The following is an 18,445-nucleotide window of genomic DNA, read 5'->3' as shown; positions in this document are numbered from 1 at the left end:
TGTAACCTCCTACACTGACTCATCAACATGTATCTTTCAGAATAGACTGGAATTTAAATGGAACTGACCCCAAGCCTGATAACAACATGTCCCTAGGCAACCAACCTAACTAACCTGTCTCTCTCTTCTTTGACCAACAGGTGACACTAACATCTACGATACGATCCATCCCTCAGACAACAATGATAATGGTAGTGTAATGTAATGTTTTCACTATGAATGTGTAGTAGTCTGCTGCTCTTCATTTAATATGACATGTAGTTTGACTAAGTGGAGGTGTTTGTGTATTATGTCTCAGATGCTGCTGGTGCTTCTGCTGCTGGACCAAGTCATGTGACTTACGCCCAGATTCAACTGAAAAAGTTGGACAAGAAAAAGAAAGGTGACTCAACTGTGACATACATTTATTTAAAAAAATGTGCGGTGTGTCCAAGAAGAGTTAAAATGATGTACAAAAAAGAACCAGTCGAAGTGGACAAAAAAATCTATATTGTGATAAATGTACTGAATTCATTTAACTAATATTACTTGTTGGATGGTTGTAGCCATCTATTGTCCAATTAACAATCATCCATATTAGCAAAGCTATTTAATTTTAAACTTCACATTTCTCTAGTATAAGCTAATTATCGTAATGAACAATTTCAGCAAAATCCCCACGATATGTGGTCGGTATGGTTGGTGTCGATCATATTCGGTTTATCATCCCAGCTGTAGTATAAAAATTACATATACTGTATATATAAAAAAATAAACTAATTGACAAATTCTCTGCTCTTCTTCTTCCTCTTCAGAAAAGCTAGCTGATCCAGCTAAAAATCCAGTCTACTCTGTGGTGAAAACAGGGAAAGCCACAGGTAAGATCCTTTCTGCAAGTTGGCAGTCATTCAAATCAAAATTAGCAATTTTGTAGTTTCAGATGAAGCGGCAGAATATGCAATAAACTAATTTCATTTGTTGACTGGAAATGTCCATTGTCAGCAGCAGCTGGACCTGTTGATGTGACCTATGCTGAGGTGGACCTCAAAAACAAGGCCAAAGCCAAGAAGAAGAGAGGTAATATTGTTGAATAGCTGTATATGTAAGGGATAACCAACGAGGGGCTATGCATTCTATGAAAAATGATGCATGACGTCAAAGGTTGTTCTTTATAAATAATGCAACTCTGTATAAGGTAGCAGGAAAACAAATGCACTAACCTTCCACAGAGATGCATTATTTTCCAGAGAACGCATAGAGCCCTGACTTGATTGTCTCGCTTGTACCACAGCTATAATTTAACACAGTAAAAATGTGTTCATTTACTGGTAGAAATGTATTCAAGATCCAATGAAGTAGCTAGCTAGCAAGTTACTAGATAGCTACAGTAGTTGCCTTGGTAACCAAACAGACTTGCTAGCTTAACTAATAAACCATCCTCCTAGCTTGTAATTATGAAAATCAAATTCAACAATGCCAATGATGTTATCAATTCTACGTTTGCTTTCAACAGCAACTTAAACATAGGACATGGAAGAATTAACTTCATAGCCATTGAATATTGCAGTGCATTATTTAAGCAATAAGGCCCAAGGAGGTGTGGTATATGGCCAATATACCACGGCTAAGGGCTGTTGTTATGCATGATGCAACGTGGAGTGCCTGGATACAGCCCTAAGCTGTTGTATATTGGCCATATATCACAAACCCCTGAGGTGCCTTATTGCTATTATAAACTGGTTACCAATGTAATTAGAGCAATGTTACTTCACGTCTGTGGTATACGGTCTGATATACTACGGCTGTCAGACAATCAGCATTCAGGGGTCAAACCACCCAGTTAATAAAACAAAATAATGCACACTCTAGAATGCCCTTCAAGCCAATCAGAAATGAATATTCAACAATGCCATGGTATAATGTTCTGTATAACTGTAAATGTTTTCTGATATTTTATTATCACCCCCTATAGAAACAGCAACCCCACCTGAGGTAGATTCAGTCTATTCTCAAGTAAAGCCACGCACAGCCCCCGGTAAGACTAAGGACTCGATTCAATCCGTATTGCGGAAGTTCAGTGCTAAAGCGCAATTGAAATGTTAATTTTGCTGTAGCGCTGAACTTCCACGATACGGATTGAATCAAGCCCTTAATCACAATCTTTTGAAAGGATATGGAACTAATACTTAGATATACTCTAATATCAGAGCATGTCCTAACAAACTGGTGAGAAAACATTTATGATCACATGTTACCTTTTTATGATCGGTGTGATGAATTTGGGATTATAGTGTTTTTACATACGTTTGCATTTGCACCATAGCAAATATTATCTTGCATCTAAATTGTAAAAATATATAATAATCGCGCCGAGCTGGATGGCTGCCGTTTACAGGCTCCTCACCAACTGTGCTATTTTGTGGGTTTTTCGCATTGTTTGTAACTTATTTTGTACATAATGTTGCTGCTACCGTCTCTTATGACCGAAAAGAGCTTCTGGATATCAGAACAGCGATTACTCACCTCCAACTGGATGAAGAGTTTTTCTTTAATGAGTCCAACATGAAGGACATACTCCATTCCAGACTATCCTACTTACAGGACATTAAAAACTGTAATATCTTATGTTTCACCGAGTAGTGGCTGAATGACGACATGGATCATTTACAGTTGGCTGGGTTTTCTGTGCATCGGCAGGGCAGAACAGCTACGTCTGTAAAGATGAGGGTGGGGGAGTGTGTGTCTTTGTGAATAACAGCTGGTGAGTGATGTCTAATATCTAGGAAGTCTAGATCACCTTTAATCCACACACAGAGACACATAGAAAGCTCTCCCTCCCCCTCCATTTGGCAAATCTGTCAACTCTATTTCTTAAACGTCATTGTTGGTTAAGGGCTTGTAAGTAAGCATTTCACAGTAAGGTCTACAGTTGTTTTCGGCACATGTGACAAATAAAATTTGATTTGGAGATGAAGGCTGGACTTGAATCTCTTAAATTCACTACTATATCCTACACCTATATTACCTCTCTCTGAGATATGATGGTGTTGTGATGTTTTGGATGAAGATACAGAATATGCGATAAGCTAATTCCTTCGTTTGTTGACTGGAAATGTCCATTGTCAGCAGCAGCTGGACCTGTTGATGTGACCTATGCTGAAGTTGACCTCCAAAAGAGGGCCAAAGCCAAGAAGAAGAGAGGTAAGACAGGACATCCCTCCATCCATATTCCCCTTATCAGAACCTCACACCTCTTTGACCTCATAGTGAATAAATGTATATATTATTCTGGATATAAGAATAGAGGTAAGACTGGACATCCCTCCCCCTCCACACCATCATAATCTTCACTAACCTCGTACAACCATCTGGAAAGTCTTGAAAGTTTATATTCTGTTTCTCTACACGGTAATACAAGGTTAAATCCTCACACCTCTTTGACCCCGTGTTGAATAACTGTATATTTTTCTGTACATTATTCTGTATGTACCTCGATATTATTCTGGATGTTATTCTGTATATAACTATATATTATTCTGTATATTACTCAATATATTTTTCTGTATTTAACTGTATATTATCCTGTATATAACTATATATTCTGTATATTGCTGTATATTATTCTGTATATTATTCTGTATATTGCTGTATATTATTCTGTATATTGCTGTATAGTATTCTGTATACTGCTGTAAACTATTCTGATGTTTATCCTCCTACAGAAACACCAACACCACCAGAGACAGATTCAGTCTATTCACTAATGAAGCCATACACTGACCCCGGTAAGACTAAATCAACAATCTATTAAACGGGTATGAAACTACACTATACAGTATCTCTCATATTAGAGTATATCTAAGTATCTCCTAACAAACTGGTGAGAAAACGTTTCTGATCACATGTTACGTTTTTATCATCCATGTGATGAATTTTCAATTATAGTGTTGATGTTAACATACGTTTGGATTTGCACTCTCAAAGCAAATATTATTTTGCTACTAAATTGTCTGAAGATACAGGCCGGCCAATTGGAAAGCAGAATATGCATTAAGCTAATTCCATCCATTTGTTGATTGGAAATCAGCTGGACCTGTTGATGTGACCTATGCTGAGGTTGACCTCCAAAAGAAGGCCAAAGTCAAGAAGAAGAGAGGTAAGACAGGACATCCCTCCCTCCATATTCCCCTTATCAGAACCTCGTATCTTTGACCCCATATTGAATACATGGATATTTTTATGATAGTCTGGGTGTTAGTCTGGGTGTTAGTCTGGGTGTTAGTCTGGGTGTTAGTCTGGGTATTAGTCTGGGTGTTCGTCGGGGTATTAGTCTGGGTACTAGTCTGGGTACTAGTCTGGGTATTATTATGATATTAGCCTGGGTATTAGCCTGGGTATTAGTCTGGGTATTAGTCTGGGTGTTAGTCTGGGTATTAGTCTGGGTATTAGTCTGGGTATTATTATGATATTAGTCTGGGTATTAGCCTGGGTATTAGCCTGGGTATTAGTCTGGGTGTTAGTCTGGGTATTAGTCTGGGTACTAGTCTGGGTACTAGTCTGGGTATTATTATGATATTAGCCTGGGTATTAGCCTGGGTATTAGTCTGGGTATTAGTCTGGGTGTTAGTCTGGGTATTAGTCTGGGTATTAGTCTGGGTATTATTATGATATTAGTCTGGGTATTAGCCTGGGTATTAGCCTGGGTATTAGTCTGGGTGTTAGTCTGGGTATTAGTCTGGGTACTAGTCTGGGTACTAGTCTGGGTATTATTATGATATTAGCCTGGGTATTAGCCTGGGTATTAGTCTGGGTATTAGCCTGGGTATTAGTCTGGGTATTAGTCTGGGTGTTAGTCTGGGTATTAGTCTGGGTATTAGTCTGGGTATTATTATGATATTAGTCTGGGTATTAGCCTGGGTATTAGTCTGGGTATTAGTCTGGGTGTTAGTCTGGGTATTAGTCTGGGTATTATTTGGTTTATGATTCTGGGTATTATTGTGGATATAACTATTATATTATGTTGATGTTTATCCTCCTACAGCAACCCCACCAGAGGCAGATTCAGTTTATTCTCCATTGAAGCCACGTTCATGCCCCGGTAAGAATTATAGCCATTTGTTATTGATACTAAAATTAAATAAATATGGAACTAATGTTCTGATATCAAATTCTAATGTATCTATTTAAAGTATATCTATGTTTTATTCTTGGGAGTTTGTTTTACTGCATGCAGGTCCTTGAGGGAGATGGTGGGATAAATAACATTGTGTGGTGATATGTTACAGGTCCTTGAGGGATAAATAACATTGTGTGGTGATATGTTACAGGTCCTTGAGGGAGATGGTGGGATAAATAACATTGTGTGGTGATATGTTACAGGTCCTTGAGGGATAAATAACATTGTGTGGTGATATGTTACAGGTCCTTGAGGGAGATGGAGGGATAAATAACTTTGTGTGGTGGTATGTTACAGGTCCTTGAGGGATAAATAACATTGTGTGGTGATATGTTACAGGTCCTTGAGGGATAAATAACATTGTGTGGTGATATGTTACAGGTCCTTGAGGGAGATGGAGGGATAAATAACATTGTGTGGTGATATGTTACAGGTCCTTGAGGGATAAATAACTTTGTGTGGTGATATGTTACAGGTCCTTGAGGGAGATGGAGGGATAAATAACTGTGTGAGGTGATATGTTACAGGTCCTTGAGGGATAAATAACTTTGTGTGGTGATATGTTACAGGTTCTTGAGGGATAAATAACTGTGTGTGGTGATATGTTACAGGTCCTTGAGGGATAAATAACTTTGTGTGGTGATATGTTACAGGTCCTTGAGGGATAAATAACTTTGTGTGGTGATATGTTACAGGTCCTTGAGGGATAAATAACATTGTGTGGTGATATGTTACAGGTCCTTGAGGGAGATGGAGGGATAAATAACTTTGTGTGGTGATATGTTACAGGTCCTTGAGGGAGATGTAGGGATAAATAACTGTGTGTGGTGATCTGTTACAGGTCCTTGAGGGATAAATAACTTTGTGTGGTGATATGTTACAGGTCCTTGAGGGATAAATAACTTTGTGTGGTGATATGTTACAGGTCCTTGAGGGAGATGGAGGGATAAATAACTTTGTGTGGTGATATGTTACAGGTCCTTGAGGGATAAATAACAGTGTGTGGTGATATGTTACAGGTCCTTGAGGGAGATGGAGGGACTCATAATCAGAGGAGGAGCAGGAGAAACCTGGGAATATGGATATATATATATTTGATTTATTATTGGTTTAATTGTGAATTACTGCAACAACTTTTTAAACAATGATATGGTGTAATGATGATGGATCTTATCTGCAGCTACAGTAATTGTATTGTGCATTGAATTGTTGGGTTGTAAATGTACTGAAATGTGTTATCATTGGTTTGTTACTTCTGTCACTCGGCCAAAAGTATGTGGACACACATTCAAATTAGTGTATTTGGCTATTAAAGCCACACCCCTTGCTGACGGGTGTGTATAAAATCAGTCATGCAATCTCCATAGACAAACACTGGCAGTAGAATGGCCGGTACTGATGAAATGAGTCACTTTTAACGTAGAACAATTATAGGATGCCAGCTTTCCAACAAGTCAGTTCGTCAAATTTCTGCCCTGCTAGAGCTGCCCTGGTCAACTGTAAGTGCTGTTATTGTGAAGTGGAAACGTCTAGGAGCAGCAACTGTTCGGCCGCGTAGTGGTAGACCACACAAGCTCACAAAAGCAACGTCAGCACAAGAACAGTTCGTCGGGAACTTTATGAAATGGGTTTCCATGGACGAGCAGCCGCACACAAACCTAATATCACCATGCGCAATGCCAAGCATCAGCTGCAGTGGTGTAAAGCTCGCCACCATTGGACTCTGGAGCAGTGGAAACGCGTTCTCTGGAGTGATGAATCTTCACCATCTGGCAGTCAGACGGACGAAGCTGGGTTTGGCGGATGCCAGAACACTCCCTGCCAATGTGCATAGTGCCAACTGTAAAGTTTGGTAGAGAAGGAATAATGGCTAGGTCCAGTGAAAGGAAATCTTAACGCTACAGGATACAGTGACAATCTAGACGAATCTGTGCTTCCAACTTGTGGCAATAGTTTGAGGAAGGCCCTTTCCTGTTTCAGCATGACACTGCCCCTGTGCACAAAGCGAGGTCCATACAGAAATGGTTTGTCGAGATTGGTGTGGAGGAACTTAACTGTCTTGCACAGAGCCCTGACCTCAACCTCATCGAACACCTTTGGAATGAAATGGAATGCCGACTGCGAGCAAGGCCTAATCGCCCAACATCATTGCCCTACCTCACTAATGCTTTTGTGGCTGAATGGAAGCAATTCCTCGCAGCAATTTTCCAACATCTAGTGGAAAGATATCCCATTAAAGTGGAGAATATTATATTAGCAAAAGGGGGACCAACTCCATTATAATGCCCTTGATTTTGGAATTAGATATTTGACGAGCAGGTTTTCTCATAATTTTGGCCATTTAGTGTATATACTGAACAAGAATATAAAACACAACATGTGTCACGAGCAGATAGAACTGTTTTAGGGTGAGTCAAGCGCAGGAGACTGAGGTCCGTTGGAACAAACTTGATTTAATAAATCCAAGGGCAAAATCCATATACGGCTGGGAGCACCACAGTCAAAAAGACTAAAAGAAGCTCCGCTCAAAAAGGTCAGACGGGGCGCAGCCCTGCAACCCCACTGCCTATACAATAAGTTGTAACCCAAACAATATAACACCACACGTGACAAAGAACAATCCCGCACGAATCCTAACTAAACACAGACAGACTAAATACCCCCCCACTAATGACAAACATGAAACAGGTGCAATCAAAAAACAGACATAACTAACAGACACTGAAACACAGATCGGTGGCAGCTAGTAGGCCGGCGACGACGAACGCCGAGCACCGCCCGACCGAGGAGAGGCGCCACCTTCTGTGGACGTTGTGACAACATGTAAAGTGTTGGTTCAACGTTTCATGAGCTGAAATGTTTCATACACACAAAAAGCTTATTTCTCAAAAAAAATTGAAAAATGTGTTTACATCCCTGTTAGTGAACATTTTTCCTTTGCAAATATAATCCGTACACCTGACAGGTGTTAAACAGCATGATCATTACACAGGTGGTGCTTGTGCTGGGACAGTAAAATACCACTTTAAACTGTGCAGTTTTGTCACACAAAACAATGCCATAGATGTCTCAAGTTTTGAGGGAGCGTATAATTGGCATGCTGACTGCAGGCATGTCCACCTGAGCTGTTGCTAGAGAATTTAATGTTCATTTTTCCACCATAAGTCGCCTCCAACGTTGTTTCTGAGAACCGTCCTCACAACTACGTGTAACCACGTCAGCCCAGGACTTCCACATCCGGCTTCTTCACCTGTGGGATGGTCTGAGACAAGCCACCCAGACACCTGAGGAAACTCTGGGTTTGCACCAAAAAATTGTCAGAAGCCATCTCAGGGAAACTTATCTGCTTGCTCATCATCCTCACCAGGGTCTTGAACTGACTGCAATTTGGTGTGGTAAATGACATCAGAGGACAATGCTCACCTTCGATGGCCACTGGCACGCTGGAGAAGCTTGCTCTTCACAGATTAATAACGGTTAAAACTGTACTCGGTATGGCATCCTGTTTGTGAGCGATTTGCTTTTGTCAACGTTGTGAACAGAGTGTCCCACGGTGGCAGTGTTTTTTATTTGATATTATTTTTCATTATTGTTTTTTTATGTACATTCATTTAACTATGAAAGTCAGTTAAGAACAAATTCTAATTTACAATGAAAGCCTAGGAACAGTGGGTCAACTGCCTTGTTCCGGGGCATAATGACAGATTTTTATCTTGTCAGCACGGGGATTCAATCCAGCAACCTTTCGGTTACTGGCCCAACACCCTAACCGTTATGGTATGGGCTGGCAAAAGCTATAGACAACTAACACAATTGCATTTTTTTATGGCAATTTGAGATCCTGAGGCCCATTGTCATGCCATTAATCCGCCCCTTCACCTCATGTTTTAGCATGATAATGCACGGCCCCATGTCTCAAGGATCTGTACACATTTCCTGGAAGCTGAAAATGTCCCAGTTCTTCCATGGCCTGCATACTCACCAGACATGTCAGCCATTGAGCTTTCTTTGGGATGATCTGGAACGACGTCTACAACAGTGTTTTCCACTTCCCGGCAATATCCAGCAACTTCGCACAGCCATTGAAGAGGAGTGGGACAACATTCCACAGGCCACAATCAATAGCCTAATCATCTCTGCCGCGCCGCATGAGGCAAATTGTGGTCCCACCCGATACTGACTGGTTTTCTGATCCATGCCCCTAAATTTTTAAAAGGTATCTGTGACCAACAGATGCATATCTGCATTCCCAGTCATAGGAAATCCATAGATTAGGGCCTAATGAATTTATTTAATTTGACTAATTTCCTTATATGAACTGTAACTCAGTAAAATCTTTGAAATTGTTGCATGTTGAGTTTATATTTTAATTCAGTGTATTTGTATATACATTTCACCGAATATTAGAATTATACACTTTTTTTTAAAGACTACTTTCACAATATATTTGCTTTTGTAATTCACTTTTTTTTAAATCATCCCCAAGAGGGCATGAATGTACAAGTAAACGGTTATAGACAACTCATCCATGCCACCTTCTTTCAGCCTTCCTTTCAGCCTAAAATAGTTTTTGGGCTCCCCAATGTGTGAGTTCCAGGGACAATCTGTGATTAGTACATACGTTTTGGGAATCTTAAAGAATATAACTGGTAAATGCCTCATGAGCTTAGTTACCAATTGAGATTTTAATAATTCATTTTTAAATAAAGGTGTTGAAATTGACATTTCTTCTCTGTTTTATGAAGTATTTCTGAAAACATCTAGACATTATAGACAAATGTTTCAGTGCTCAGTGTCCACTTTCACAGTATGTGAGAAACACCTCAAAACAAAGAGATCATGAAAGGTCAATGTGGGACATTTACTACAGTATATCAATTATCATGAATTAACCCCCAAAAATATAAAATAATTTTACAGTACAATTTCCAGTTTTACTCTTCCCATCCAGTTTAATAAATATGTTTATCATTCATTTGAACACAATGAAATGTCAGTGACAAAAACATATTTGATCATGACTAAATGCATGGCATGTGAGTCTATGTGGTATTTACAGGCCCAGCTCTGAAGGGGGCGCTAAAAGACCATGAACAATTAAGCTTCATGGCTTATCCTCAAAACCCAGTTACTGGTTATAGTTTTTGATTGAATACTGTCTTCCTCATTGAGTCTCTGGTCTGTGGGAGTGACCTCACAACAGCTCTGCCTCTGATGTGTACACACACACACACACACCCACACACCCCAGGAGAATGCTGGGTAAGAACAGTGGGGTGGTGAGGTACATAACAGAACTCATATTCAGTTCCTATTTTCCCCTGGGCTTTATTTGAATATTGTGGTAATATCAATGTACTGCAGTCATACTGATACCATCTCTAAAGGCAGTACCAAGACAGTTGGCTTGTCATGCTCATTAGAATGTACTGCAGGTAGGATTCTAGCTCGCTGTAGTTAGTGTGTATTCATTTCATAATAACAGTACCAGTCAATTTGACTCTATTTGTGGGTGATACTGACAGTTGTGGAAACAACTGTTGTTTTGTGTGAATCTAGTTGTATAACCGGTGACAGTGACAATGTTCTCATATTTACATAATGTATCTGCAGCCTGTTGTCCAAGGCAGGTAAATAATGTGGTGAGGTGTATTCAGATGAGGTATTATGTCATTTGATCAATTTTTATGGTTTCAAAATGACAAAATATCAACCAGTGTGTATGAACTATGCAACTACTAATACCTCTACCACTACTACTACTACTACTACTGTATTACCATGTCCTACAATACATTTTACAAATATCCTTATATCCCACTGTGTAATTCTAGAATGACTCAACAAAAAGAGAGATCAATGTGCATCAATGTGTTGTTGTCAGATACTGTAACAGATCTCTGTAATGTGTTGCATGGAGAAGACATGTTGAGCTCTAGAACCTTCTTACTGAAGAGTGTTTATTCTCAACAGTTCCGGGATGTCACCTGTCCTACTTACCTTAGTACACTCAAAACAACCTAATCATTACGAAACTTCCGTTTGATCAAACAAAACACAAGTAGCAAGTAAGCCATTCAATAATTTTTTTTCTTATTGCCCTCCATACAAAAACTCCTTGCTTGGTAAGCGAAAAATACTGAAAACACCACATGATGGAGAAGACAGATTTTTGGGATATTTATCCGTCTCGTTTCAACTCTTCCTCTCTGGTTTGTCTCAGTCTTGCCTTCTACCTGTAGATAGGACAGGTTAAGCCTGATACAGAGGCCATTCCTTTTGGGCTGTTACCTGTGTATATTTTGTAAATCTAGGCTACTTACTTGATATTTTGTACTTCATGGCATCTTCACCTACTCTCTCACAGAGAGTAGGTCCCTATTCCACATACGTTTGTCACCTTTTTGACCGTACAAAACAAAGGTTGGACCAGGTCAGTTGTTTGTGTGTGTGTGGGGCTTTTTGTGTTTATCAGAGAGATGAATGGCAATATTATTTTCGTATACCGTATACTGTAGTTCGCGTGTCATATTAATTTGTCATTTACATTTAATCTATCACTCTGATCACTACTTTCCCAGGTTATTCACTTGAACAGTTGACAGACCTACCTTGTTTGTACTGTAACGCTTCAACATTCACACACAGTTGACCTCCAAATATCTCCTAAACCAAATGATAAATGTCACATGTGCCATGAAGTCAAACCGTTGACACCTTTCCACCTTTCCTAGTGAAACTACAGATTCTACTGAAAATGTAAACATGACCGGGTATCATAAATGCAATATTGACTTTTATCCAAAAACTCCTTCCTCAGATTTTTTCCACCCACAGAAAGACCACAGTGTTGCTGTGTCCACTCCTTTTACAGAAATAGGAAGTTGACTAGAGATAAACAGGACATCAGATGCTCATTTACTCTGTTTCTCTTTAAAGCATCTGTAGCTTTCTTATTCTGACAAAAAGCCCCATTTGTGTCACAGCCACAGGAACTGTAGGGGACACTGGACACTATCTTTGGAATGCAATGTTCCAATTGCAACTCTCAACTTGATATAGAGTGTTATGTAGTAGGTAGTTTAGTGTTAGCACACAGTTAGGCAACACACTAAGACACAGGCCGAGGGCATGAGATGTGAAAAAACTACCACAGCTCCTAGTCGGCTCAGTAGGCAAATAGACTAGAGATGCTGCTGACACTGTTTGCGAGATGCCGGACAAAAGGCATTTTTTTTAAACCCTCCCTCGACTCCTGCCATGTCACCCAAGCAAACAAAAACAGTCCCTCAGAGAATGATCGCGTGCACAACTGGTAAATAGTCGCTTATATATATGTCAGTTATGTGGCTAGTTGCCGGCTGAGACTGAGCTTCAACTGTCTAATGAACAAGTCAACCACAAAACCCCTGAGATGAGTTAGTTACTTAGCATGCTGACAGTGAGAGGTGAGAAGAGCTGTGTGTGTGTGTATGAAAGGAGGGGGTGGCTGAAGATGGCCATTTCCTTTGTGGGCAGTGGAACAAATTAGGTTAGCTAGCTAGGCCTGCATCTATCTATCTATCTATCTATCTATCTATCTATATATAGCGTTTTTGACCATTCTTGATACAAAAGGGAAACTGTTCAGCGTGAAAAACCCAGCAGCGTTAGAGTTTTTGAAACAAACTGGTGTGTCTGGCACTTACTACCAGACCCCTTTCGAAGGTACTTCAATCTTTAGTCTTGCCAGTTCACCCTCTGAATGGCACACATACACAACCCATGTCTACCTTTTCCCCTACTGTATTTATTTATTTTATTTATTTTGCTCCTTTGCACCATATTATTTATATTTTAACTTTTAACTTTCTTCAAACTACAAATCTACCATTCCAGTGTTTTTTCTTGCCATACTTTATTTACTTTGCCACCATGGCATTTTTTTGCCTTTACCTCCATTATCTCACATCATTTGCTCACATTGTATATAGTCTTATTTTTTTTTTTCTACTGCATCATTGATTGTATGTTGTTTTACTCCATGTGTAACTCTGTGTTTTTGTATGTTGTCGAACTGCTTTGCTTTATCTTGGCCAGGTCGCAATTGTAAATGAGAACTTGTTCTCAACTTGCCTACCTGGTTAAATAAAGGTGAAATAAAAATAAATAAATAAATAAAAAAAATGTCTCAATTGTCTCAAGGCTTAAAAATCCTTCTTTAACCTGTCTTCTCCCCTTCATCTACACTGATTGAAGTGGATTTCACCTCGATTAACCTGTTCAGTCTATGCCATGGAAAGAGCAGGTGTCCTTAATGTTTTGTCCACACAGTGTATATCTTTCTGTCTTTGTCTGTCTTTCTGTATCCATCTATCTGTGCATATTGCAACATGAAACAAACATCTGCACATTCTGATGTCAAACCACAAGATCTCATTTCTATTCTGGTTCCATCCTCTTTCCTCCAATAAAGAGCTGGGGCCATGTAGCTAATGTAGCCAACCATAAAAATATGATAAAAATTGTTCAGTCTTTATACATTTCTGTAGAATCTTGTCTCTCTTTTTCTCTGTGTGATGTAATCAGACTCATCATACAGGAAGTAGAGGGGTTTGTCAGAAGAACTGTAGTTCGGAAATGGTCAGTGGGACAGAATGGAGAACACCTTGCTCTGTGTGCTACTCTGTAAGTACTGACGTAGTATTAGTGTTTGTGTGTTGTCTATGAGCACAATGCACTCTGGGTTATATTACTACTCTATTACTACAGTAGTATACACTACTGTATAACTACTGTACTGTAATGACTTTGTCTTGAAGTGCTAATTATCCTCATCTACTGTGGACACTGTGTTGAAGATGATGGTAGATATTCATTTATTTGATCAAACCTCCATCTTTATGTTTCATCCTCTTTGTCTCTGTCACTGCTTTTCCTTTCTCAGTCATATTTTTTTTTTAAGAAATAGGTGATTCAATTGAAATGATGTGATTGATACACTATTTATATTGAGTCATTCATGATGTATGTGTCAGTATTCGGTTGTGTTTGTATGCTCTGTATAGAAAAGTAAAACAAATGTGTTTTATTTGTCTCATAATACTGTAACAAGTATAAGGTAATGGTAGTGTGTTGATTGTGTGTAACGGCTGTCTGAAGAGAGAGTAGACCAAGGTGCAGCGGAGTTAGTGTTCATCTTCAGGAATTTATTAATGACGACAGAACACTATACAAAAAAACAAGAAAACCGACAGCCAAACAGTACTGTCAGGTGCAAACACGAACGAGACAGAAAACAATCCCCCACAAAACCCAAATTAAAAACAGGCTCCTTATGTGTGACTCCCAATCAGCAACAACGAACTACAGCTGTGCCTGATTGGGAGCGACACACGGCCAAAAACAAAGAAATACAAAAACATAGAAAAATGAACATAGAACGCCCACCCAATGTAACACCCTGGCCTAACCAAAATAAAGAACAAAAACCCCTCTCTATGGCCAGGGCGTTACATTGTGTCTGTGTATTGTGTCTATGTTCTGACCATCCAGCCCAACAGCACTCTGTACCCTGGAGAGACAGTTACTCTTTGTAAACATTCCCTGTCTTATGTCAGTTAGGATCACCACTTTATTTTAAGAAGGTGAAATGTCAGAATAATAGTAGAGATAATGATTTATTTCAACATTTATTTATTTCTATCACATTCCCAGCATGTCAGAAGTTTACTTACACTCAATTAGTATTTGGTAGGATTGCTTTTAAATTGTTTAACTTGGATCAAATGTTTCAGGTAGCCTTCCACAAGCTTCCCACAATAAGTTGAGTTAATTTTGGCCCATTCCTCTTGACAGAGCTGGTGTAACCGAGTTAGGTTTGTAGGCCTCCTTGCTCGCACACGCTTTTTCAGTTCTGCCTACAAATCTTCGATAGGATTGAGGTCAGGGCATTTTGATGGCCATTCCAATACCTTGACTTTGTTGTCCTTAAGCCATTTTGCCACAACTTTGGAAGTATGCTTGGGTTCATTGTCCATTTGGAAGACCCATTTTCTACCAAGCTTTAACTTCCTGACTGATGTCTTGAGATGTTGCTTCAATATATCCACATAATTTCCCTACCTCATGATGCAATCTATTTTGTGAAGTGCACCAGTCCCTCCTGCAGCAAAGCACCCCCACAACATGACGCTGCCACCCCGTGCTTCATAGTTGGGATGGTGTTCTTCGGCTTGCAAGCCTCCTCCTTTTCCTCCAAACATAACAATGGTCATTATGGCCAAACAGTTATATTTTTGTTTCATCAGACCAGAGGACATTTCTCCATGTGCAGTTGCAAACCGTAGTCTTGCTTTTTTATGGCGGTTTTGGAGCAGTGGCTTCTTACTTGCTGAGCGGCCTTTCAGGTTATCTCGATATAGGACTCATTTTACTGTGGATATAGATACTTTTGTACCTGTTTTCTTTGCTGTTGTACTGGGATTGATTTGCACTTTTCGCACCAAAGTATGTTCATCTCTAAAAGACAAAACGCGTCATCTTCCTGAGCAGTATGACGGCTGCGTGATCCCATGGTGTTTATACTTGCGTACTATTATTTGTACAGATGAAGATGGTAACTTCAAGCATTTGGAAATTGCTCCCAAGGATGAATCAGACTTGTGGAGGTCTACAATTTTTTTCTGAGGTCTTGGCTGATTTATTTTGATTTTCCATGATGTCAAGAAAAGAGGCACTGAGTTTGAAGGTAGGCCTTGAAATACATCCACAGGTACACCTCAAATTGATTCAAATGATGTCAATTAGCCTATCAGCCATGACATAATTTTCTGGAATTTTCCAAGCTGTTTAAAGGCACAGTCAACTTAGTGTATGTAAACTTCTGAATTATAAGTGAAATAATCTGTCTGTAAACAACTGTTGGAAAAATGACTTGTCATGCACAAAGTAGATGTCCTAACCGACATGCCAAAACGATAGTTTGTTAACAAGAAATTTGTGGAGTGGTTGAAAAATGAGTTTTAATGACTCCAACCAAAGTGTATGTAAACTTCCGACTTCAACTGTATATTGGTCATATTGATCATGGCTCCCGAGTGGCGCACAATGGGATTGCCTTGCAGTTCTCCAGCTGTATCCACAGAAAGCACACATGGTTCAAGGCATGAGGGCAGGGGGGATGGGATGGGCCGCAGAGCCACGCACAGAAGATGGACCTAGCCCATGGGATACCCCGCCACACTGGGTCGCACAGAGCAACACTTTAAGGGGCATTGCACTAATAATGGCACTGACAAGGGAAACGTTCCCGCTGTTTTTAATGCCCGGTCTGCACGTTCAAACTAAAACAATGTAACTAATAATGGCATCTTTATGCTTTTGTTCGTAAAATAATGATACAAATACTCTTTCAAAATGACAATGTTTATTTGGTTATGGATTGATAATGAATTACTATGGGAATAAATATCACTAAATTACAGAAATATTTAAACAAAGAAGGTAAACAAATTGTTGCTTACTGGAAAATACTCTTTCAAACACACACGGTCACGTTGTACAGCGTCATTATGGCTATTAGCAGGTAGCTGGACAATAAACTTTCCTAGATGGAGGGTAGGGGGAGAATTCTATCGTATGTATTTGTATATGTATTTCTTAGTTAGGTTTGCTGTATCACAACCGGCCGTGATTGCTGCCTGCCATCCAGGACCTCTACACCAGGCGGTGTCAGAGGAAGGACCTAAAAATTGTCAAAGACCCCAGCCACCCCAGTCATAGACTGTTCTCTCTACTACCGCATGGCAAGCGGTACCGGAGTGCTAAGTCTAGGACAAAAAGGCTTCTCAACAGTTTTTACCCCCAAGCCATAAGACTCCTGAACAGGTAATCAAATGGCTACCCAGACTATTTGCATTGTGTGCCATCCCCAACCCCTCTTTTACGCTGCTGCTACTCTCTGTTTATCATTTATGCATAGTCACTTCAACTATACGTTCATGTACATACTACCTCAATTGGCTCGACCAACCAGTGCTCCCGCACACTGGCTAACCGGGCTATCTGCATTGTGTCCCGCCACCCACCACTCGCCAAGCCCTCTTTTACGCTACTGCTACTCTCTGTTCGTCATATATGCATAGTCACTTTAACCATATCTACATGTACATACTACCTCAATCAGCCTGCACTATTGGTTAGAGCCGGTAAGTAAGCATTTCACTGTAATGTCTACACCTGTTGTATTCAGCGCACGTGACAAACTTTGATTTGATTTGATTGGTTGCAATTTCACTTTAATCCACCAGAAAAGACAAAACAAATAATACAACAAAAAGTATTATTGTTATTTTTACGTATCACATCCGACCGTGATTGGGAGTCCCATAGGGTGGCGCATAATTGGCCCAGCGTTTCTCTCCATCTAAAAACAGAAAATAATGTTTTGGCCTTTCCAAATACTATTTTGGCCATTATTCAGATTACAATCGCTCATTTTAGTTTTTTTGAAAATGAAATAACCTCCAAAATATCGTTATATATAATCAAGTTGATGGCACAGTCATATAGTGTAGCGGCACCTACATAAAGCTGAGTGACTCACTCATTCATGGCTTTGGATGAAAATAAATAACTACCAACATACTTTCTGATAGTCTTTAATAAAGAAATGTTTTGATTATCCTGACCTGGACACCATGTAAAGTATTATAATAGCCCATTAGCCCATTATTAGCAGGATAATATACCTTTACCAACACCTCTCTGTATTTTCATACTTTGTGGATGGGGCCTCCCCAGTGGCCCAGCTGTCTAAGTCACCGCAAAATGCGTTTCTACAGATACCTGTGCCGGCCTCCAACGGGAGACCCACGAGGCAGCTTTTGGTTTTAATTTAGAATCCTCCAATCCTCTATATGTAATTATTGGTTGAGAGTCACGTCATATTTTTCTATATACTGTAGGGCTACCGTAGGCAACACGAGTCTCACTAGTGTTGAGTAATGTGTTGTTAAAAGTGGTGTGTATTATTTATTAAAATTTATTCACAATAGGATTTGAAGCAATAGCCTACATCTATTTTAGCATCCTTTTGCCCTTCTCTGAGACAAGCATGGGGACTGGTCTTGATAAATCAATGAGATTTTATTTTGACAGAATCTCCGTTTGGGTATTGGTTAGACTACAATTATACAATTAGGATGTAGAAATGTTATGCTCATAGTGAAACCTTTATTTAACTAGGCAAGTCAGAAAAATATTATTTACAAGGACAGCCTATTTCTTCCTCCCCGTCAGGGTATTGAA

General features: G+C 39.6%; 1 protein-coding gene across 1 annotated transcript in view; it reads left to right on the top strand.

Moving 5' to 3' along the window:
• LOC115194486 (basement membrane-specific heparan sulfate proteoglycan core protein-like) overlaps positions 1–6,396 on the top strand; it is a 138,089-nt gene extending 131,693 nt beyond the window's left edge. The window contains 10 exon segments of the mRNA XM_029754206.1: positions 141–191; positions 299–382; positions 795–857; positions 982–1,056; positions 1,952–2,014; positions 3,106–3,180; positions 3,702–3,764; positions 4,067–4,135; positions 5,021–5,077; positions 6,175–6,396. Coding sequence (XP_029610066.1) covers positions 141–191; positions 299–382; positions 795–857; positions 982–1,056; positions 1,952–2,014; positions 3,106–3,180; positions 3,702–3,764; positions 4,067–4,135; positions 5,021–5,077; positions 6,175–6,182 — 608 coding nt within the window. The 3' untranslated portion in view covers positions 6,183–6,396.
• Positions 6,397–18,445: the final 12,049 nt, after the last annotated feature.

Source organism: Salmo trutta, chromosome 5 (assembly GCF_901001165.1).
Source record: "Salmo trutta chromosome 5, fSalTru1.1, whole genome shotgun sequence".
Taxonomy (NCBI): Eukaryota; Metazoa; Chordata; class Actinopteri; order Salmoniformes; family Salmonidae; genus Salmo; species Salmo trutta.
Note: the sequence above shows the minus strand (reverse complement) of the source record. Positions and strands in the feature narration are given on the sequence as shown.